Below are 23,848 nucleotides of genomic sequence, written 5' to 3' on the forward strand. Positions count from 1 at the left end.
GGCCATTTTTATATTGCAAACGGAATAAACCGCCCACGAAAAAGTATTTCGCAAGAAATGTGGGATGTTATTAAAAACAAACTTGCATAAAGATTGGTTTACGAGTACTTTTGCGCTAACGATGTTTTTGTGAATATAATTGTGTGAATTACTTTTCGCTTGAATATAGTTTAGCGGGAATGTATGTTCGCGGAAACTTTTGTCTGAGTTTTGCAAAACGAACATTTAACAAACGAATGGAGCGCGTGAGGAAATCGGTTTCCCATTATTTTCGGATGCATTTTCTTTGACCAACAATGTGATATGTTTATTGGTGCCGTGTTGTGATGGAAAAAATTGAAATGTCTACCAGTCAAAATGATTATATATGTATATGAATGGCCGAAGTTTGACATTAGGTAGTAATACTTCATGTTCAACACAGCCAAGATGTGGTTAGCCTAATTGTCAAAGCAAGCGACACCATTCTACAAAAATCTACTACTTAGTTACGAAAATCATGCATAAAACGATCTCTCTTCCGGCATCGCGTACTGCTGTGAGCAGTTTATCAAAAAAAATGGCACTGTGCACGAAAAAAAAATCATAAATCATCTTACAGATGAGCACTTGCAAGTTCAAATTCGAGTTGCAAACAGAGTTATTAGATGGTCCGACTGTCATCGTTGCCATAATTTCAGGATTCGTCTCATTGCGATAAGAAGTTGAACACGGCTGCTCTAAAGTCTGCTATTTTTGAGACGCCCATCAACCTTATTTTTTAGGAGCTCAATAGTCTAGTTTAGTAGTTTACGCTCATTGTGTATGTTTCGTGTCCCAGAATTTATGCCCATCACCTAATTAAGACAAATAGCCGATGTTGAAAGAAAGACCTCGGTATTTAAAAATTGTGTAAAGCAGTTTTTTCAATAAATTGACTAATAACGAAGAAGCTTGTTCCAAACGACGGTAAAAAGCGTCTCACAAAAATTTTAAAAGTTATTTGACTCATAATAAATACCATCTTGATAATGTCAGATAGAAAACTATATTTGATATTCCGGTTTGGCAGTTTCAGCGGACGAGTTGTGGCAATACGCCCACATATTTTCAACAATGATCGACTTTAACAGGATATTACTAATATTCTGTACTGACTAAAAGCAAAAGACGAGAAAGATTTCTTGTTTGACAAAGTTTTGAGCTTTGCAACGACGTATTCCTATCTTTTAATCCTATTCACTCTCTCAAATAGCACTCTCAATTATTCGAAAAAATGTATTTCATTTCAAGGTAATTTTCGGCGGAAATGTTGTTACTATGACTATTGCAAACTGCTTAGAACAGCGGTTTTAAAACTTTTTGTTCGTGCGGCGCCAAATTATCAGGTAAAAAACATTCGGCGCACTTGCACGAAAGAAATGCTTCTTTCAAATAAAACTTAATTTTGTGATTGTTAATGTGTACTTTATGCTCTTTAAAATTTGTAACCATGTGGGCCTAAAGAATAAAGGCAAAAGGTCAACTCTTTTTCCTCATCTCTTTCTGATTTTCCTTTGAAATGCTAAAAAAACTCATGTTTGCTAAGCACGGTTCAGCAGATAAATAAACCGCAGCCCACGAAATTGTTACGTAACAATAGAGGCATGCAATACGCAACAGGTAGTAAACGACATAGAAAGGTAAAATGAGTTTATTAATTCATAAACATAGCATTTAAAATAGGGAACAAGAAAACATAATAAATACAATATGGGAAATATTCAATCATATTTTGGTTATGTTTAATACAATTCTGTTAATTTTTGCGGCGCACTCGGTAACCCGCTGCGGCGCACTATTTGGAAGCCTCTGACTTGTTTGATTAATTGACAAATTATTGCACCGTCCCCGTCTTTTTTAACTGCGAATACCAGTGGCAAGACTTTCATTTTACTTTGCCGATTTAAATTGGATTTTTGCTCTAAAAGTTACCTGTTTGAAAATACGAATAGGTATTATGAGATTATAACGATGAATAGCTATAGATAGCAAGTTACCCCAAGATGTCGCTCCTCACTAGCACCACATAAGCAAATCTTGGGAATCGTTACTAGTTTCTATATAGGACCACACATCACTAACTTGAACATAAGCTTTAGAATAATGGTTTTTCATATATAGGGATGTCATTTAATCAACTTATTCCTAAGATCTAACCCTTACTATGTATGTTTGCTATGATGAAATCAGGGTGATATAAAAGTGATATAAAAATGAACGGGAGAAACTTTGGAAATGAGATATTCGCAGCATTGTTTTGTATTATATAGCTTCGTTTATATATTAAATAACTGAAATGAAAACTAATTAATAATTTTCACAGAATACTTTTTTTGTTGTTGATCAATATAGGTAGAACCTGAATTTGATAACTCCTCATTGTATGGTCAGAAAAAATGAATCAATGTCTGTTCATCGCCCTCACACGTTGTAATTGAAATACTATATCTTGTCGAAATCCCTCAAAAATTCGCATACGTTACCCTGTCGTAATCTAACACCATGTTTACTTGTAATGGACATTTTTACAATAAATGAGTCAGATTATTAATCACCAAAAGCCAAGGTCAATTGCATCTTAATTAGTTAGTCAATTACTCGTATTTAGAAAACATGTTTGTATCGTTAATCATTATATTTATTAGATTTTTTGATATCGTACGATTTCTTGATATAACAATATAATAACAATATAAACAGCGTTACTGTGCTATTTATGTACTATGCTCCCTACTTTCCATTTGAATTAATTGGTTAAAGATCAGGAAATGAGCATTATTTTTTCAAAGAATTTACAAACAAATTTTTCATTGCTGGCTTTGAAAAATAATTATGTCACATTTTTATTTTATTTATAAAGGTATGACATACTGTTTTTTTGTGATGGGATAATTGACGTTTCTGAATAAATACAGAATAATTTGACTTATGATTACGTAACGTTATTGAACCACGGTACTTTGTAAAGGTAGGAGAGCAAAAATCCTCGGTAGCCTAAAATGGCCATCTAATCGCAGCTTTAAGAATAATAGTGGTTTTGATAATCCCAACCCGCTTCTTCATCCTTCATGCATGGTACATTAACCCGTTCATTATTAAGTGTAATTTGAGAGTCAAATTACTCTAAAATCCGTGTAATTAAGTATTTCTGTTGCCATAAAAAATACCACAGAGGAGTGAAAAAATGATTTTTGAAAAAGTGGTAACCGAACATCGATCATTTTTTGAAATTTGGAAGTAATAAACAGTTTTTTTCTATCTTTTTTGTACCTGTGCCACAACTCATCAATACCAGTGGTTTATTAATGAGTAAATATTGACATGCTGCCAATGTTATGTACAGCCATAAATATGCACATGTATAGCCAAGTAAATACATGTAATATTCAGTAGGTATGCATATACAGCCAATCATATATATATACTTATATATTTTACATGCTCAAAATTGATTTTAACCTAACCGAATTTGTCGTCGTTCTTCAAAATTGTGTATCTGAAATTGATCTAGCTTAAATGCCGCTTTCAGGTAGCGATCCTCAGTAAGCTGAAGATAATCGAGTCGAGTAACTGTAACCAAGTGTCCGCCAAATAAATGAGGAGAAATCGTAGGCTACTTTCTCTCAGCATAATAACCTTTTAGTATCATCCAAATCAGGAAAGTTATATTGCCTGCTGACATTTGGATAGTTTCAATTCATTAATCCCATATCACGGTACATTAGACACAAATATTTTAAATTTTCAGGTCAGGTCAACATTCTGAAAACCTCAAATTTGTAACTGCCATTTTTGTGGTCATGGCGCCTAACTTTACATGATTTTAAGATTATAACTTGACTGCTGGCAATTTGTCAATCCGTAAAATGATGGAAAAGGACTTCGGGCACGAACACATCGAACTACGTTGTAAACGTTAAATTATTTTTCAGTTAATTGAGATGTGAATAGTGTGTGTGATAAGTATCCGTACTTACGTTCTAGAAAACTGTTTTGATCTTCCGTACAAATACTTGTGGAATACCAAATCAAATTCGCTTATTACTGATACCTATTCTCGTTGAAATGTCGTTTTTGAATACCAATGGATTCATATTATTTTATACATTTAATATCGTTATGTCGTGTTTTATGGAAATATTATAAATTCAAGTTTTATGTTTGAATTATTTTCGAGATCCGTTTCGGAAACCCCCTTCATCATATGCATCCTATAAGTACCTCGACATGTTCAAATATATATTCTTGAACTATATAGATATAAATAACTTTTCAAAGAAAGAAACTTATAGTTGGGAGATACTGCAGTTTGCGAGATACAGAAATATGATTGATGCGTACTAGCGTTCTATTCTCGAGTATTATATTGGTTGAATTGTTACCCGCATGCAATGTAGTCTAGTAATCTATCAACAAAAATGTTGAGTGAAAAAACAATGTCACGGGCAACTGAAAAGTTCAACAAAAAGCAATCTCAATAATTCACCACAGAGACATTCCTAGACAACATATCATTCGATGATATTACGGTATTCTACTTCGATGAGGGTAGTCTGTGCTTGTGACATATTAGATATCATTTTTCCTCATTTCAGCTGTTAAATTACGATCACGAGTGTGTCTCCCACAAAGCATTAGTTTGGGTCAATGATTCTGGGTATGATTACTCGTTTTGGTTTTCTTTATTGGGGCTAATAGAAATACTTTGGTTTGCAGGTTTTGACCAAGAAAAATTATTATAGGAATTTCTGCTATTTTGACACTTGATAGGATATTTTTACGCGTCTTTGTGAAGAATTAACATTGAATGCTACAGAATGATTGTGCAATACTAAATTCCATGTGAAGTAAGATCGGTTGCTAATTTAGAATAAGATTTTTATATTTCTCCGCTGGGGGAGTTCCGATAAGTGGTATAACTAACAACGGTTTCTTTTAAGCAGATCGAAAAACCATTCGTTCAAACCGAAACTAATCTCAAACTCAAAATGAAATATAGCTCAGTGTATAGATCAAATACGAATGGTTTCCTTCTCATTATTACTCAGCAAACTGCAACGACTACACAATAATATATATATACTTCGTGCAATTTCGTCAAAGTTCAACAGCAAATATTGAGTTCACTTCACTAAAACCAGTTTAATGCGGTTTGTGATGTAAAGTACAGGTCGTGTTGACAATATAGACAATTGTCATAACTTTGTCGCTTAAGATGAAGATATATGCAAAAAAACAATATCCAGTATTTGTATAAATAGTTGCAAAACACGATAATTATTTCTTCAAATAAAGATGGCAAAAAAACTCTTTTGAAGTTTTTCCCGATAAAATTACATTTTGTGCATCTACCATACAAGGCCCGTACAATACAAGTACTATATCTTGAAAAACAATGGTCTAACTATGGATGCAATTATTTTCTTTTAAACAGACTACCGCTTGTATTTTAAATGTTAATTTTTTCAAAAATAATAAGTTTTGAAAACAGAAAAGGAAATTCGTTGTGTTTTTAAAAACTTCCAGGACATGCTAAATATTGAACCCTTAGGTCTGCAACACTTAAAAACAGTCGTTTTGGTCACGATACGCAGAGTATTTACATCCGTCGCAAGAAAAAAAAATAGCGTTAGGTTTATAGTGACAATAAGTGAAAAGAATAAGTTTATGATGTAAACATCATAATGGACCAAAATTTCTAAAATATGCCAGACAACGTTTTTCAACTAAAAAAATCGCAAAATATAAAGATTGAAAATATGAAAGTTCAAATTCTGGGTTAAAAAGCGGATATAATTTTCACGAATCTATGCACAACTATTTGAACAAGGGTAAGTTAGGTGGGTGGGAATCAAGGTTTGAAAGTTAGACACAATATATTCTTGTTCGCGGATTAAGTTTTCAATCCGTGATCATATCATTTCCCCAGAACAAATTACGTGGTGTCAAAGATTGGTGTATTCTTACAGATGATAAAATCATCACCTTTGAAATATTATACGTGTGCGAAGATTTGTTCAGGGTATAATTTTTGGAAAAGAAAATTGCTCAGACTTTGCAGATATTTGTGGTCAACTTAATATTTTGCCGGAACTTGGTGAAACCAAAACTAGTCATCAAGCAATGTGTTTAGTAGTTGTCATACAAAATTTTTGCACCTTTTATTTTATTAGTTTTTTTTATTCTAGTTTGGATAAAAATTGAACACTCAGGGTATGCAAAAAATTCACATATATATTGTTAATTACAAAAATCACAATTCATATTGTTGCAGCAAAAATAGATGGATTGGAATCACGTCAGTTTAGAACAAACATATTTGATTTGAAACAGCCTAAATTTTGACTTAATCACTAAAAATATTCTGATAAAAATTTCGTGAAAATCCAAAATACTTCAGAATGGTAATCTCTAGAAAGATGTGAGGGTATTGTAATGTAGCGTAATTACAATATCAGACAGCAAAACATGATTTTCTCTGTAATTCAAGTACATGTTTAAATTTAATTTACTCATATAATTGTGAACAGCACAGGCATGCCGCTATCCTAACCTAGTTGTGATACTAGCATTAACATTTTTCTTTGACGCCTTCTTGTCAGCTATCAAAGATGCCGTGAATATCTATGCCATCGGGGCCAAACTCATCAATCTCAGCACACTATGCGAGAGTTATAACATACCGTAATCTCCGATAGTGATATTCGTTGACAGAAATACACATGGACGAATGAGTTTTGCAATTTGCAAGCTGAGACCTTGAAATTTGCAATGCAATCTTGTTTTGACCTTCTCGGAATTTGGTATTTATCTAGTCTATTTATCTATCAAAGAAAAATAATTTAAAAAGATATATATAGGCATAAGCATCTTATGCAATAGGCTACACACTAAAAATATAACTTTGTTGTTTACGTATGATGACGTCCGTTACTCTCCAAATCTCAATTAGCGAATTAGTAAAGTAAACAAACCACCTCTTGTGTGTTGGATGTGTTCACAGTATCGTATAAGTTGATTTTGTTGTGTAGCATTTTGGGTTACTTTGCATAAACTTCTAGTTGGCTGAGTTGCTTGGTTTTTAATAATTGAATTGATAAATCTTTGCGACAATGCAAACGAGAGTTATAAATAGTTTTTATGGGATGCTTCTGCGGAAACAAACTTTGGACAATCAGACATTGGCATAAATTGAGTTACAATTTGGCAAATCCTTTTTAGCCGGTTTTCGATTCATAATTCCGGTAGCAATGCGTAAAACAAGTTTTGTGTATCAACCAAGTTCAACATAGCGGACAAAATCGAATGCTTAATTCAGTTTGTATTGCTCTGCGACGTTTATTCTATTAGATTAGTCTGGCCGTATTTCCTTGAAAATGAGTGAGGAATTTCATTCAATTGTGTGCCTCTGTGGGGCGCCTAACATTTACTTTCCATTTGCCAACGTCAAAATCTCAATAACAAAGCTTTATTGAATTACTTTCTGATTTTAACGAGCAGCAATACATACTTCTAGTTTTTATTTCAATCTAAATCACTAAGGTTCTAGTTCAACAGTATACGTTGAGATGGTAATAAGACCACATTTTCAATGTTTGTTATCTGATATATAATGATAAAATTGATCAATCAATACAAAAAGATTTGGAATATCGAATGCTAATTCAAAATGGGAAAATCTGATGCGCAATGGCTTCAATCGATTTGAGGAATTTTGAATAGAGATGACAGAATGTGATTATGAAATAAAATGAAATATAAAGCTTTCAATGGAGGCCTATAGTAGTACAACTATACTGGCATGCGAATGGTCTCCTAACGACTGTGCGCAACAATGCGGTTAAACGAAATACATATTGTAGGATGTTTTGAAATTTTCATTATAGTTGGTAAAATATCATGGGATTTTCATGTCTATCGCGAGGAGAGGCAAACTGCTAGGACGTCGTAATCATATGGTAAACCACGGCCTCTTGTCCAGATACTAGTCCATGTAGGGGGAGAGTTAACCAGTTATTTGAGATGAATGGTCTCGAATTGTCATCAATTAAAAGAACTAGACTGCAAAATCTTAGCAATTATATAATTTACTTCGCGTATTTATTACACACTACAGAATAATATATTGAAAATAAGGCCTTCAATGATAGTGATTCAAAGTTTTTGTGATTCAAAGGAAAAACCATTTCTTTGACGCAATAATTTAAACATGAATTCGATTTCATATAACCCCGCTTACGACTCTTGAATACTCTTCCAAACGCCGCATCATACCTTTCGTATCTCAAACCCGAATAAGAATCAAAAATCACAAACAAATATATCATAATTCATATTTTAATAATAATAGTTATGACTTGTGTAAATTTCGATTATAAAGGAACTCATAGACGTTACAGCAGCAAAAAATCGTACCGTCTCGTCCAAATGGAACTCATTGAGTAATAAGTGTGAAAAATCACAGTGAAACATTACACGCGAAAAAATGCTTTTATCCGTGTGGAAGACGGTTTAAATATTAAAATGGATGAGATTCAAGCGTTCAGCCTTGATGATGATAATAATATCAGTGTTCCTTTGTACCGCGTCGTTATTTCATCTTGAGATATTTCTTTGATTATTTCGACTTGGTAATCTTCTTTTCCATATCGATTTCCTAGCGAACTTGCTCTTATAGTGTTCTACAAAGGAAGAATAAACCTTTAATATATACACTATAATTAGGGCTAATAACGATTGCTGTTTGAGCTAAGGACTCGGGATAGCAATAATTAAAGCTGTTTAGAAACGGTGCAGCGTCGGCAACATATTCCGAGATATTTTTTTAGTAAAGCATTCATGTAGGATTGGAGGTGTTTTCATGTAAAAATCCGCTAACAACTCACCCACAACAAAGGTTGTTTGTTCTATGTTCGGGAACATGTGTGACAGCATGACTCTCTATAGTGAGGATACACACAAAGGCGTGCTTGGCGAACCATTCTACAGTCTTTTAACTTATCAACACAAGTAGGATCTGAAATAAAAATAAAAATTATATTTAATGATATAGGAAACGTGTTGGAGTTAATAATATTATTCTAATTGACACCGACAAAATGAATTAGACCCTTATTTTTACATTAACGTTTCAATTATGTCATCAATAACAGGTTACCATCCCATTAAAAGTGCTTGTGTTGGCCATAGAAAATATGGTGCTCCGGAAGTATGTGAACCAAGATGGCGCACAACCTGAACACAGTATGTGTACCAGGTTAGGGGTCAGGTTGTGCGCCATATTGGTGCACATACTTCAGGAGCTCCGAAAATATTTTTCAAACTATTATGCTTCCTTCTCACCAATGAAAGAACTACAATCAGCTGTGTTACATCTCTCTTGAGTCACCGGTTTTTCTACTTCTTTACAAAGTGAACTATATTTTCCTCCTGAATCTAAGCACAACACGTCACGTCGCTTTGTTCCTCCGCCGCATGTGACTGAACACTGGAGTGCAAATAAAAAATTAGAATAGGCTTTGTAACGAAAGTTTTAGGTATAAAAAACATGCAATTGTTGAAAGTGATTATAGTTTTAGGATTTGAAATATTGATTTTGAGTTTTATTATCCCAACTCAATTGACATATACTTACATGGATAGAATGGGCTTTGACCACACGCTCAGCAAATTCCCTTTCGCTTATATATATATATCGTATAAATATGCATAGTAAATTGTTATTCACTATTTTACCGGTCGACAAAAATAGGATTTATACAATTTCTATTTAAAAAGGAAGTGTTTGCTGTTGACTAAACGGGCGTTTTTGGAATAAAATATTTTATTGTCGCTGTGGCTATTCAAGAAAACGTATTTATTGCTTTAGGCGCAGTCCATTAATAACTGTCGTAAACAACATTGATTTATCTGTAAACTTTGCTTGGCTGTTGGAAAAGATAGATAAATTGAATAGCATTGCATTTATGCGGTTTCCGTTTTTTACCTAGGTAACGTCTCATCACTCTACGACAATACAATTAAGATGAACTATGACGGATATGAAATAGTGTATGGATCGTTAACTTCCTTGAAATACTCCATCGCTCCCAAAAACTTTTACAGCACGAATGATTGAACATGAGCAAATTCAATGTCGTAATTTATTGGTCATAATATTGTAAAGGGGATTTTCGATAGTAGTAGTATACAGGTCAAAGCAGTTTAATATCTTAATCTTGAGAGTGAATATCGCAAAAAATAACATTTACCTCGTTCCATTCTCTAAAATACCATCTCGATCCACATCTTTGTGTATTACACGTCTGTTGTACTGTCGGTTTATCTTCTGCATTGCACAAATCACTGTCTTCGCTAACCCTCATTTGACCGTCAGATGACAAAACAAAACAAACGACACGTCGGTCTTGTGTGCCTCCACCGCATTCCACAGAACACTGAAAATCACAGATAGAAGCAATTATACAAAGTGTGAATTGGAATAATCAATGGACGGGGACTGATACGAGGCTAATGTGAATATAATTTATACTTACAGGCCCCCAGGTTCCAGCAAACCAGTCGTATTTTTCCCCACATGATGGCCTTGTACATCCTCTTGTATTATTGGGCTTATCTTGCCCCTGGCAACCCCGCAGAGTATTTGCGGAGTTCACACAAATAACATCACGTTTCTGAGCTCCGGTATCGCAATCGGCTGAGCACTGACCCCAGTCCGTGTTAAACCAACCCGTTACGCACGGGTCAAGTCGGCATGGTTGAACACTAGGTGGGGGTATCGTTCTCGCGCATTGTATCCTAGGAAGAGCCATTCCTTCACCTGATGTGCAAAAAACATCTCTTGTTTGTCTTCCGATCCCGCATTCGACATTGCACTAGAAACAAAAGAGCAATCCTTAAATGAGTGGATACGAAAATCAAATAGCTATCGCAATGTCAGCAAAATTTTTACAGATTTCACAGAATGTCACATGAAGAAGGGTCGTATATTACAAACTCGAGAGATTAGGATGGGATCGTCTCGTAAAAAAGATCCTCTCATCTAGTTATTTCGTTTTGTGTACGGAGAATGTTAAACGATTGCCTCATAAATTCGGGACAATTCGGGTAGTAAAGGTATTTTTATAACAACACTTTATCAAAGCTATTGATTCCATAGTATGTGTGCCGATAAATTAACAACTGCAAGACAATGATTACTGAAACCCGAGAAGTAAATATTCAACCCATTTATAACTCAGGTTGATTGTTAAAAATAGTACTGTATAGCGAGTAACAGCTAAAGTTTGCCGCAAAAACGCTCAACTGCGCCACAAAACTCATCGTATAACAATAAAAATGATTCAAAACATCATTTCTGTCGAAATTCGAGTCAGACAACATACCACGATTACTGGAATGCGACGTAAATATTTTACAAGTTACGTTAAAACGGTAAAATAAATTTTAGCTGATTCTCAGTGACCTTTTAATAAGATTTTTTAACTTAAACTGCAGACCACCCATAAAATCATTTGGATATTGTCAAAACGATCTTATATCTTGTGGTTATTTGTTCTATCGCACAATAACGACTGAAGCAAACATACAATTTCCTGTTTTAAAACCGCAGTGCAGTATATTGCCTATATAAGAATTATACGATACGTATTATATTTCAGAATTCCGCGAAACTCGATGTTTTGATCCATTAATCTCAAATAAACAAATTTGGATTTTTGGTAATAAAGGTTGGGATTATATAACAAATTGCTTTGAGCATAACGACTTGAAACAACACAGATTTCGTGGCGCTAATTAGATTGTGCAATAGGGTTAGCTAGAAGCGGACGATCACTTCAAACGATATACAAACCTTGGACCATTCTGACCGGATTTTCCAACTCGGACACTCCTGCACCGTACATTGTTGATGATTTATTGGTCTTCTCAATTTGCGACATCGTTTGGGACTGACTGGTGCAGAAATGTTTCCATAAAACAACTGCCTACACGAGACTCGTCTCGAACGTCGTCCGACACCGCATGACCGTGAACACTCGGACCATTTCCCAAAGTTGTAACTTGAGTATAATAAGGTTAAAGGTTAATCGGCAATTAAGGTTCTACAATAAAAGATCATTACCGCATTTCGTTTTAGTTGGGAGAATTATGAAAGGCTATTTCCTTTGTACACTATATGTAATTAGTCTGTAATCATTGAATTCGACTTCCAAACTTCATCGTCTATTATTCTAATAACCAGTGTCATATTACACAGCAATACTCACTATGCCGGGCAAGCTTGTCTATTACATTTTTGGACCAAAAATGGTGGTCTTGCCAGACCGTTGCAATATTTGTCATCCACAATATTCCTTGTTTCTCGTGTGACGCACTTTATTAAAATAGTCTGTCGTCCTGTCAAAAAGAAACAGAACAATGAAATACTTTTGTACCTATGAGTTGAGTATGATGTCATTTTTATTATGAAATGAAATTAGGAAATGAGTAACGTCCATAAAAAGGAATTACGAAAATTAGGGAGTTTCTGACATAGTAAATTACGTCTGGTTTCCTGTAATAATCTTTATACAAAATTAGTTGAACTATTGTGATTAGCTCATCAGATTAACTGAGAGTTCGAAGGTTACTTGGTTCTAAAACAAATGATTCTTGTAATTTCATAATTGAATAACTTTGAAATAAGTTTTTGTTGATAAATTTTTATATTACTAAAGACGGCATATTCATGTCAATCAGTATTACATTCTCTTAAACTTAGCGCAGGGAAATGAAAAATGTGATTGAACGACAGCCTAGATTTGTATAAGAGATTACCGTAAACTTAGATAATATACCTTCTGCACATGACTTCGAGCACGGCCCAAATCCCATCAATTTCCACAAGAAACTTGTTTCCGTTTTCAAGTTCTCTGAGGAATCCACATCATTATTTCCTTTTTGTATTCCTGCGTTTAAGCCGCCATTATCACGGTCTGGTGATTTTGATGACATCACTACTTTGTGAGGTAAGTTTGCAGTGCTAATCTCACGGCGGGGATTCGTGGGAACGATAGCAGGTCTTTCGAATTTGCTGCCTGATCTCTGTAGCTTCAACTCATTATGCTGCCTGTAGTAGTCATTTCTTGCTGGTGAATAGCGAGTGTAAGGATGATTTCCTCTCACGTATGGACGTCTCCTACGGCTCCATGTTGGGTTACGTCTTGGTATGACTGGCGATTGCGGAATCTGAACATTTTTTTCGTCTTTCGATTGGTCGCTGGTGGCGTGGCCATCCAGGTCAGTATTTCGTGCTTGAACGTCAAGTGATTGGTCTACAGATTCCTGTCCATAATTTTGTTGAACTTGTTTACCCGGGACAGTCGGTTTCGTTATCTGATCTTGTGGTAAATCGATAGTGTATTTGTAGGATATCCCTGGGTTTTCACCTTGGTAAAAAAGCTGAAACGGATGGAGATGAATACATAAACTAAAGCGTTTGTTAACGTACATAGTTACAAAGTACGCAATTACATAATGCAATTAGGAATAATCTATACACAGTTGTTTCAGATTCACGTAGTATTTTTCATGTAACAGGTGCACTTGCGTTTTATTACCGCAGAATGTTGTGGTCGAGATTTTGTCAGAATTTTACAACAGTGTTATACATAAAAACTTATCAAAGGCACCGCAATGCTATGGCATCTATAACTTATTCCGGGCCAAAACGAAAACATATCGCTTCAACACCATCTACACCGCATGTATATGTCATTTACCGACTTCAAACATGCGATTCTTTGATGGTATATATGCGTGACCTTCGCTGATAAGCGAAACTGTGCAAAAATGCTAGAATCTCATGGAAGCACCACGGATCGTTGACCCGTGTATTAATCATATCCACACGCCGACCGCCATTTAACACCTGATATAAACTTGAACCGCGATACTGCGGATAGATTTTCAATTTTAATACTGTTTGAGAAGCGCACTTGTGCTATCATCAATCACTGTCATTAATACATTGAATGCCGCCGAATTTCGTTCTGGTTTTCTTTGTGACTTTGTAACAATATAAGTGTCAATGTTTATAAAAGTCTACAATTTCGATCAGCAAATTCAAAATTAAGGTAGCGTGACAAAAACGGTAGTTGTTACGAATCTGATAAGCCTTCTGCACTTTCCGCTTTAAATTGTATGTAAATACTGAAAAGCTCATTCAAAGTCGCGCGTTCTCGTAAAATGACACCATTCTGGAATGATTTACCCAAAAAGGATCCAACGGACGCCCAAACCCAATTTTGGGGTAAATACAGACACCAATTAATAAATGCTGATTCGTAATGTTGTCGACCTATCAACCAACTTACTACACATGAGCATAAACCCAAAATATTTTGAAAATCACAGTAAAATTTGTGTACTTTTTAATCAATACACATATCTTCAGGCATAACTAACGTGAACTTCTAACCGCGACAGATTTGACGTACATATACGGATGTAACTAGCCGATTACACTATTTTATATACAAAACCCCATTTCTCCAATAGTTTTACCTGTTATGAAAACAATTGGATTAGACTTCATGCTAATCAGCTTATAGCAATATTTATGTCTAAGATTTGTCATGACGAATTGACGGCCCTTTTTTTGCTCCTGTCATTTCTTCAGTTTTATTACGCTGGGATCGTATCCAGCTTTTGAGAAATTATCTACGCTATATTGAGTTACTTGGAAACACTAATTCTAATTGGCGTCACTAGGATATTCTTGATTCAGTTCCTACATAATTTTTTTACATCACAATTTACTTGTGGTGAATGTTGTTACCTTAGGTTGCAAACATTATAATTTTGCATACAGTACACAGTCGAATACAGATTGATAAATAGTCGCTGCATTTTATGAGCAACTCACTTTAGACTGGAAACATTCTCACTTGATAGCCTTTTCGTTTATCTATGACCATATTTTCGTTTCTTTAATGCCCCATTAACAATTGTTATGATACTTCTCCTATTGACCGGAACAACCTTCACATTTTAATCAAATTTGGGCACTTGGAAGGTCGTATATTGCATAGATCACACATGGCATTATATAAACTGGGGAAAGTTGAATAAGAATTGTTTGCGTCAGAAATGTCTCAAATAACAACATTTGGTTAGTGCTAAATAGCTTTTATTTTCAAATACGTATTAACTGAACTCTGCCTTCTAATATAACACGACATATTCTTTGCTTCAAAAATAAAGTGAAGTTCTTATTTAGTTTTCGAGATTGATATGAAAAACATCTTACCCATACGTCTAGATCTTCTATAATAGGTCCTGGAATCATCATCGCCTCTCCCTCATCAGTTAAAAAAGGTCTTGTGTATCTTACATGTGTGCCGGGAAGTGGATATGTCCTCGATTCGTCTAAAACTCCCCTTATTGCGTTAATGTTGATGTAGCTACCTCCTCCGGGACGGGAACTATTGAGGGCTAAAAAGAATACATTATTATTTTGTGTCCCACACTATATCTTCAAGCGAAACGTAGATCAATTAGCTCGTTAAAATGTCCTCAATTGAGATAAACTAGGCTCGAATAACTGATAGCGAATCCTGAAATCTTTACACGACGACACCTGCATAGTTAGGCAATAGAAAACCACATAATCATCGTGTCTACATACCTAGAGCTATTTAGTCCCCATTTCCGATTATAACTCCATTTGTATTTGGTATGAGAATAATTCAAATATCAGATAATTGATAAATGAATGTGACGACATAACAAGACTGCATTGTCATACCAACAATACCTATTCATCAACACAAGAGCTGTTTCGCCATACCGCGATAAGACACAAGTGTGCGGTACGCCGAATGACATTATTTCCTATGGCTTAAGGAGGGGATGACATCCAAAACGCCTTACCAAGATAAGAAAAGTAGTTTGTCATGTACCACCCGCCCTTCTTAAATCCAATTAACGAGTTTTTAATACACGATGGTTAGATAGGTCAAAGTTTCTACCGCATGATGTGTTCCAATTCTACCAAAACTATGTAATATTTATTTTATTAATTCAAGAATAAATAATAATTAGGCCTTCAATTTAAAGCCCAAGTTAAATGTTATTCACTAATTAATCGGCAAATATTTATAAGGCATATTACAGTGCTATTATTATTCATGATTCGCAGATTAACAATCTTATTAATTTATACTAATATATAATCCAAAAAGAGACTATAAACTATATTTTTTTAGTCACAAAACATCGTAATTATGCAAAATGTACTTCAACTTTTTTGAACTCGCGCGAATACTCGATTCCAAAATTGCTGTCTAGATGGTATATATTAGAAATTTAGGACTTATTAAAAATCAGAAGTGAAATAAGAATATTGAAAGGTGACTGAATAAGCCAACCAATAACATTTCATTAATACTATGAAGATAAACGGAATCTTATTTACATACGGTACTTCTCATCGTTGGTGGTTAAAAACAATGAATAATATCCATTGACACGTTGTATGGGCATATCTGTTTTAAGATCTTCAGGGCCGTGGGATTCAACGAGGCCGAAACCATCAAAAAATAACATTTATTTGACCCTAAAATAACACAGACGCGTGGGGCTGTTCGAGAAGCGGAAAATGCAAAGGTCTTTGAACTTGTCGCGCAGTTTTGCCGAATTTAAAATATGTCTATAACGTGAGTGTCAACTACTGACGATGAATTGGGTATATCGCCATGTATTGTTAGGTCAGTCAGCGTTGCGGGCGGTGGCTATCGGGTCATTCGCACATTATTTTTCCCCATTCCACTTGAGTCATTTTATATTTTGATGACCGGATATATTACTACTGCTTCACCCAATTTAGAATGAATCGTATATATAAAATTGATTTTTTAATTCATAACAGTTTATTTCCTTTTTCAATGGACATTATTGATGTATGAATTTTCAAGCTTGTGAACTAACAAGACTGGGTGAGTCTGAAGGCAAATCCACTGCCTGGAAACCTGCACGAGTATATTCCCGCTAATATTGGATTGAGGGTCAAAGGTCCAAATTATCCGGAGACTATAACTAGAAAAAGAGTCGGTAATAACAGTCGGAATTTCGGAATTCTGAAAGTAGATAATTTGCAAATAAAAAAGAGTTTGTAGTCGTGAATCTGAGGTAGATATTCCAATTATTTAACTCAAATTTGCCGAATTTTTTGTCCACGCGATCTCATGGATTTGTATCCCATGTTTCGACAATAGTTGGTTAGATACGTGCCTCTTCATTCAGTTTGCTCCACCAAATAATATACTTCAGTGTTTTAAAAATACTCACCCAAATGGTTTTGGCTTTTTGAAAGTTCTGTGATGTTGATTCGCTTTGCTCCTGACGGTAATCGAGTAACGAAATTATATCCAAGAATTAAATTATTGCGCCTGAAGACGTCTGAAAATAAAAGTTCGATTTCCTTTTATCACAATTGGAACACAGCTAGTAGTGACTTGAATATCAAAATCGATTAGGAATTGCAACGAAGACTTTTATATCACACATGTGCATTCATTTTTACATATATTTGAATCAAAAATTTATGGTGAAAATTAACAATTCCAGGTTTTATTTTTTGTTTAAAAAAATGAATATTTTGATGTTTATAGTAATCGCTTGCGTTTTCGAGTTTTAATTATCATAGTTTGAATAAAATTTTACCATTTTTGCCTAAAATTGAGGAAGGCTCATTTTTTCCGGATTTGAAGTTCGAACATATATAATGTACCTGAAATCGTTGCATTTCAACAAAAAGCGTACGACAAGTCGAACACTGGTATATACAAAAGACATTGCCCAAAAATGTAGGCCCATTTTAATTTATTGAGTATTCTATACAAATAATTTAAAAATAAAAACGTGTAAGAATTTGCACCATACCTTCTATTACTTTGCATGTATCTTCTTTCCCTCCACAAACTCCACATTTGTCAAATTTTAATCCAGAACTGACGACGTTGTCGCAGCCTACTTTCTGAAAAATAAAAATAAATAACCTTAAACGACATATTAGTTAGCCCGGTTTTTTAAAATTCCATAATTTTAAAAGATTTCATTTGATAAACATTTGCTGCCGAGCGTCATTATACCTGATGTCACTAAATTGGACTATTCCAGCCCCGAAAGTTGTTTATTGTGGAATGGCCGTTATTAAGTTAAAAAGACATTATGGCGTTCTATTTTACCAATTTCCGATACAAGATAAGCAATATATAAGTGGGCAGATTGGCTAAAATACCCAATCAAAGTGGTTTTATTTGCACGCAATCGAAACAACTCGCGGCTATTGACCACGTCGGAATAAGTATATATATTAAATAAGATATATTGATTGCCCATACTCACCAAGTCAATGACATCTATATCAAAAGAGGATACAACAAATTCTATTGATATCACACATATGATCAAACTTTGAATTAGTGACGTCATGATTAGCAGCAGCGTAGAAATAATTAAATATAGCTCATAACTATTATATTAAAATAATGATATATATAAGAATTATCGGTAATTAAGCTGTAAAATATAAAAATAAAGTTTTTATAATGTAAAATTTAGGATGAAAGCGCAAAAGTTCGAACATTTTTGTGACATATATTCTCCTGCACTGAATTTTATTATTAGCTTACAGCTTTTCTTCTACACTGAATTGAGTTTTATTATATTGGTAAATCTTAGTTAGCAATGAGTAAAATTGTAGCCAGATCTTAAATTTGTACCAATATTAAAATAGTATCATCGATACCTGAAGAATTATATATATATATTGTCATAAATGTACGGTCCATGGAAAACATGGCCGCACTCAAGCTACCGGAATATCTCCACTTTCAACTGTCTTATCAACATAAAGCTTTCTACTTTTATACCTGTTGAAGTGGAATTTTTGAGAAAAAAGGGGGATTTAAAAGAAAAAGTATTTTTTTTATTATGATAAAATCAAACTTTTTCTTTTCATATACGAACTCTCCTAGCAAAACGTGCTTCTTAACCTATGCAGGTCAAATAATTATCTAGTGCCACAGGTATGGAACAGAGTCATATCATTTCAAAATAACAATAATCATCTTGTTTAACAAATAAACATTTTCGAAAATTTTTATTCTCAAAAAGCTTATGTTTTACTGATAAAATTAGCCGAATTTATGTATGTATTCCAGCTATAATATGATCTTTACCATAAACTCATGACTACTACTCCATCATTACTGTAATAGATGGGGTGGATTATGCCGAACCTGGAAGATAGTAATAATATATGGCCACATCCATATATAAAGACCCTTGTTCGGGTCGAAGGAGTGTGTTGTACCTCGAAATGAATCGAAAAAAAAATATACAATTAGGCCACATGTGTCACGAACGAAGCCTCTATCTTTCAATTCCAGTTGCCACAACGACATGGGTTTGGGGGGTCACGGCTGGGTTACGTCATGGCATCTTTCATCAAAACTGAAGTAAAAGACAACTGTGTTTCGGATCACATCACCAGTGTAGGATTATTTTATTTACGTTTTTCTGCAGTTGAAACTTTTATCTAACCTGGTTCGACTCTATGACAGGAGCGTAGCTTAGTCTAAAACAGTTTGATGAACGAATTTCTGTCCAGGTATATTGTAGATCTACTGTACAAATATGTTTATGTCTCCTGCAGGGATTTTCAGTTTAAGTCTGTAAATATCACAGTGACAGATTTCATCAATCAGTAAGACATATTCTAAAATAATTCAGCGGCAAATCTCTAATCTGACATAGCTTGGTGAAATATGTTTAAGACGAGACTTCTTGTCTTTTCGTCTACTGTGATATATTGACGCTGTCGTAACTCATAAATAGATAAATTTTGTGAACTTTTTTCTTCTTTCGGTCAGGATGATTCTTAAACAGAATAAACATTACGACTTATAATTGTAATTTGACGCATTCTAACAAACAATTAACGCCTCCTGCACCCTTTTCCATGTGGTGAAGCTCGTACGACTTCTGCACAAAATAGTTTGCCAGCCAATATTTGTTTGTAAACTGACACAAAAAAGATATAAAACAATATGTAATTGATACCAGCTGTGGCGAACAAGAATGCCACTATGCATGACAACCAAATTTGTGACAGAAGGCGGGTATTAGTTATATCATACATAATTTCGTTTGTTGCCTTCTTCAGGTGCAACATTTATTAAATTATCAGTATCAAAGTACATTTCTCCTAAAACTTACTTCTCTATATATTTAGCATCAGAGGAATTTAAAATCAAAATATTCCCGACAAGTTTCCCACTTTGTCGCCTTGAATGGCGATTCTACATCTGATATGTCAAAGTGACAAATTGAACGTGTGAATGCCTTGATATGCAGTTGATAACGAATAACAGCTTAACCATAATTTTTTCGGCTTATTGTAATTTGATATTCCGTTACTTGATCACGACATGTCAAGTGATTGAATAAATTGGGAGTACCCATAGGTTGAATATTATAGAATCATTGTGTATTGAATTTTAGTATTACACGAACTAGTTCAACCGTGATTTATTGCATTTGTTCCTGTAAAATGTCATTTGTTACTCAGGTGCATAGAATATACATTCGAAAGCTGAATCTAAACGTAATTAAAATATTTGACTTCGTCATCATTCAGGTTTTTTTCGGTTGCTTTTGTCAAATATTTCACATCGAAATGGTGTTTGAATTAAACGTAAATTGTCAAATAATTAATCAATTCTTGCGTGATAGTTGAAACAATGTGGGCACACACTCAGAGTGCAAATGTATCTATATTCAAAACCAACTAAAGTGGCTAAATTTAAGTGGCAAGGCATATACTGTCCGCACCCTGTATACCATGAAAACGAATAATGAGAAATATTACATTTCTAAATGTTTTCTGCGGCGCATACAACTAAGTGAATGAGGGAATTAGGCGTACAACTACTTATTCGCAGAACTAAAAATCTTTGGAATTTCCGGCCAGCCTTTGAGCCAAAACCCTTCCTGTTGTATGTATTTACTTCACACCTATTAGTTTTTTTTAACACCTGCTTATCAAGTAAAACAATTATAAGCAATTAAAGTATCATTTACTGTGTAATTTTGTTGATTAGCGTGACCTATTTTAAATTTTCCAAAAGCAGGTATTTTACATAAAATACCTAGCTGTTAGAAATTTCGTTCGAATATATAAACTCGCATTTGGCCCGGGGTACGTTTAACATTCTCACATTCAATTATGTGCTAGGTTACTGCAAAACAATCAATAAAAAAAGACAGTTGTGCTCTTAAAAAATGTTGTTCGCAAACTGATACATTGTATACCCTCATTATCACAATTTTGCGAGTGGAAATAACAGTTTGCATTTTGAACGTATTTCGCGTTATTTTTTTGTATATTCGCGTTGCCCTTATGAACGGAAATTGTAGTCAGTTCTATGTCTTAAAATGAAGGCGTGTTTGTTGACTATTGAGCATGTTACATCTTCTCTCAAACAAACTTTCCTTGGTTTCAAGTAATGCGGCAAACATCAAAGAAATCTTGTTAGCTACCATGTAAACAAGGTATAGAAAGATCGATACCAGACCATAAATAAATTCAATCTGAAGTACCGTTATTCTTCAGAATTTGATATGCATTTATTCACCCTGATGACGTAAGAAGTGACGTCAGTTGGTTCGATTTTAGTTTGTCGGATTCCAGACAATTCATAGTCTTGTAATATGAATAACTACTTAGATATATTGAAACAAAGCTGAAGGATTTATGCCACCTATGGGCGTGAAAATTCATGTCTAAAAGGTTTTTCTGACAGAGGAAGTTTTTTAGCTTCTGTCTAAAAATCTAATTCCTTTCTATACCTCCAAACGTTAATTTTGTTTGATCAAAAAATTAGAATTTTAGTTCTAATCCTTTTAAGCCTTGTTAAAACACTCTACCACCGTGAAAGATTTCACAACAACTGAAAGTATAATATCATAAAAAGGGGTTTGGTGGGTTTCACTCGGGGTTAAAAATGCAGTTTAAAATTTTGAGGTTAATTATTTTTCCAGGTGAGGAAGAAATTGAAATTTTGAAAAAATTACATACATGTAATTGATGGAGATTTTTGTGCAAAATATTCGTATTTGTATTTCTGTCGTTTTATAGGGAAATATACTCCTTGCTCAACAGAGATTGCCGTCAACGGTTTACACTTTTGAGCGAGATATTTTCAATGACACATAGCAGCTCACCATGTTATAAATACTGAGAAAAGGGCGGGTTGGAACGATTTAGCTTTTGACTCGATCTACCGCAAAATTCAAGCATCCCATGCCGAATTATTATCAGATAGAAATAGTTCATATACGCTTAAAATAGCTCTATATTAATTATACATTTCAAATATATGATATCACATACTAAAAATTTTCCTTTCAAGTGTCAAAAATTAATATCTGTGTGTCGTCTTCCGTCAATCGGTTCATTGCTAGTGTATTCATATAGTAGGATTGCCTGAGGTGTGTCAGTGAGCCACAGACTATGAAAATTTCTCCTACCGCCTACATCGCGTGTTTATTTTGATCAACCAGCATACGTATTAGCCGTACCTGATAGCTTACTGCCTATAAACTGAACGTTCGATAAAACAGAATGACGAATAATGTAAAGACTAAGTCAAGTCACCGGTCAAATCAAGTTCATTATACAAACATTACAAATTTCTATCTTTCGCGCCCTATCTGTGTCTTGCGTTTATAAACAGTTTATCTATGATCCGGTTAAGTCTGATTTTAATCCAGGTGGTCACTTTGACCCTCGCCATTTATCCTTGATGTTTAGGATTATTGTTTACACAGACCACTACTGGCGATTGGGGCAGGCTATCGGCAAACACAATAACTTGATGGATGATCACTTCATGTCATAATTGCCGTTGGGAATCTCCAAAAAATCGGTGTTCACACGAAATCCCTCCATTATTTATCATTCTTAGTTTGGTGGGAAAAATGCCCTTTTGTATCTGCAATACAACGTCAAATTTCAATACTATCATGCTATGAAACTAATGTCCGTTAACTGTGCCACACCGGCTGAAAATATCAACTCAGTCGAAATCCTGTTCTCACTTGCCGGCATAGTTTCTCGCCAAAGTCCGTTCCCTATCGTCGACACTAAAATGATATGCCGACCTAAATCACCTGTACAACTAATTTAAATCAAAAGTATTCCATCAGCAGGTAGACAAGACTAATACAATTGTGTACTGGCTATCTCGAGTCCAAACTTAAAAAAGCACTCGCTTGCTGCACTGAAAACGAAATCTTTTTTAACGGCACCACAGTCGCCATCGTCGATTGTGGCTAAATGACATCATGGCTCCGTGTGTCGATCAAATGTTTCCAGTACGGAAGAAGAAGTCTTTGCGAGGTAAAAAACGCGAATGCAATAGTAATATAAGGTCTAAAAGACATTTTCAAAATACGACGCCAACAGTTTCCAGTATATATCATAAGATAGCTTACACTCAGTTATACCAACTATCTTTTGTCAGAACAGGACGGTTTCTAACGACCCCATTCTCAACTCAGATGTGTCTTGAATAAAACCTTTTCGTTCTAAATGTTGTTATTTGCAAACGACAGCTTCTCTTTCTGCACCCCGCGTGGTTACCAACAATTCCATACTGTAAACAAATGTAAACACATGGCCGCAAAATCGACAAGTTTGGTTTTCAAGGTTATTTCCGTGAATCAACAATCAATAATAGTCGAATTCAGTTTGTGCCTGGGCCTTACACACGATATG

General features: G+C 34.5%; 1 protein-coding gene across 1 annotated transcript; it reads right to left on the reverse strand.

Annotated features, from left to right (window-relative positions):
* Positions 1–8,342: 8,342 nt before the first annotated feature.
* LOC120333894 (thrombospondin type-1 domain-containing protein 4-like) lies at positions 8,343–18,581 on the reverse strand. Its single transcript, XM_039401287.2, has 12 exons — positions 18,412–18,581; positions 17,947–18,040; positions 17,353–17,463; positions 15,314–15,498; positions 12,861–13,464; positions 12,291–12,420; positions 11,876–12,083; positions 10,557–10,895; positions 10,272–10,457; positions 9,364–9,508; positions 8,907–9,037; positions 8,343–8,702 (listed from the first exon to the last, which is right to left on the reverse strand). The coding sequence occupies exons 1-11, from the start codon at positions 18,496–18,498 to the stop codon at positions 8,928–8,930; spliced, it is 2,199 nt and encodes a 732-aa protein (XP_039257221.2). The 5' UTR covers positions 18,499–18,581; the 3' UTR covers positions 8,343–8,702; positions 8,907–8,927.
* Between the last annotated feature and the right edge of the window lie 5,267 nt (positions 18,582–23,848).

The sequence above is a fragment of the Styela clava genome, chromosome 15 (assembly GCF_964204865.1).
Source record: "Styela clava chromosome 15, kaStyClav1.hap1.2, whole genome shotgun sequence".
NCBI classification, from domain to species: domain Eukaryota; kingdom Metazoa; phylum Chordata; class Ascidiacea; order Stolidobranchia; family Styelidae; genus Styela; species Styela clava.

Coding starts and splice junctions, on each gene's coding strand:
- LOC120333894 (XM_039401287.2), bottom strand. CDS start 18,498: ATGACGTCACTAATTCAAAGTTTGATCATATGTGTGATATCAATAGAA. Junction 10,896..11,875: donor TCCGGTCAGAATGGTCCAAG/GTTTGTATATCG, acceptor TTTTGTTTCTAG/TGCAATGTCGAATGCGGGAT. Junction 9,038..9,363: donor TGATTGTAGTTCTTTCATTG/GTGAGAAGGAAG, acceptor TTTTTATTTCAG/ATCCTACTTGTGTTGATAAG.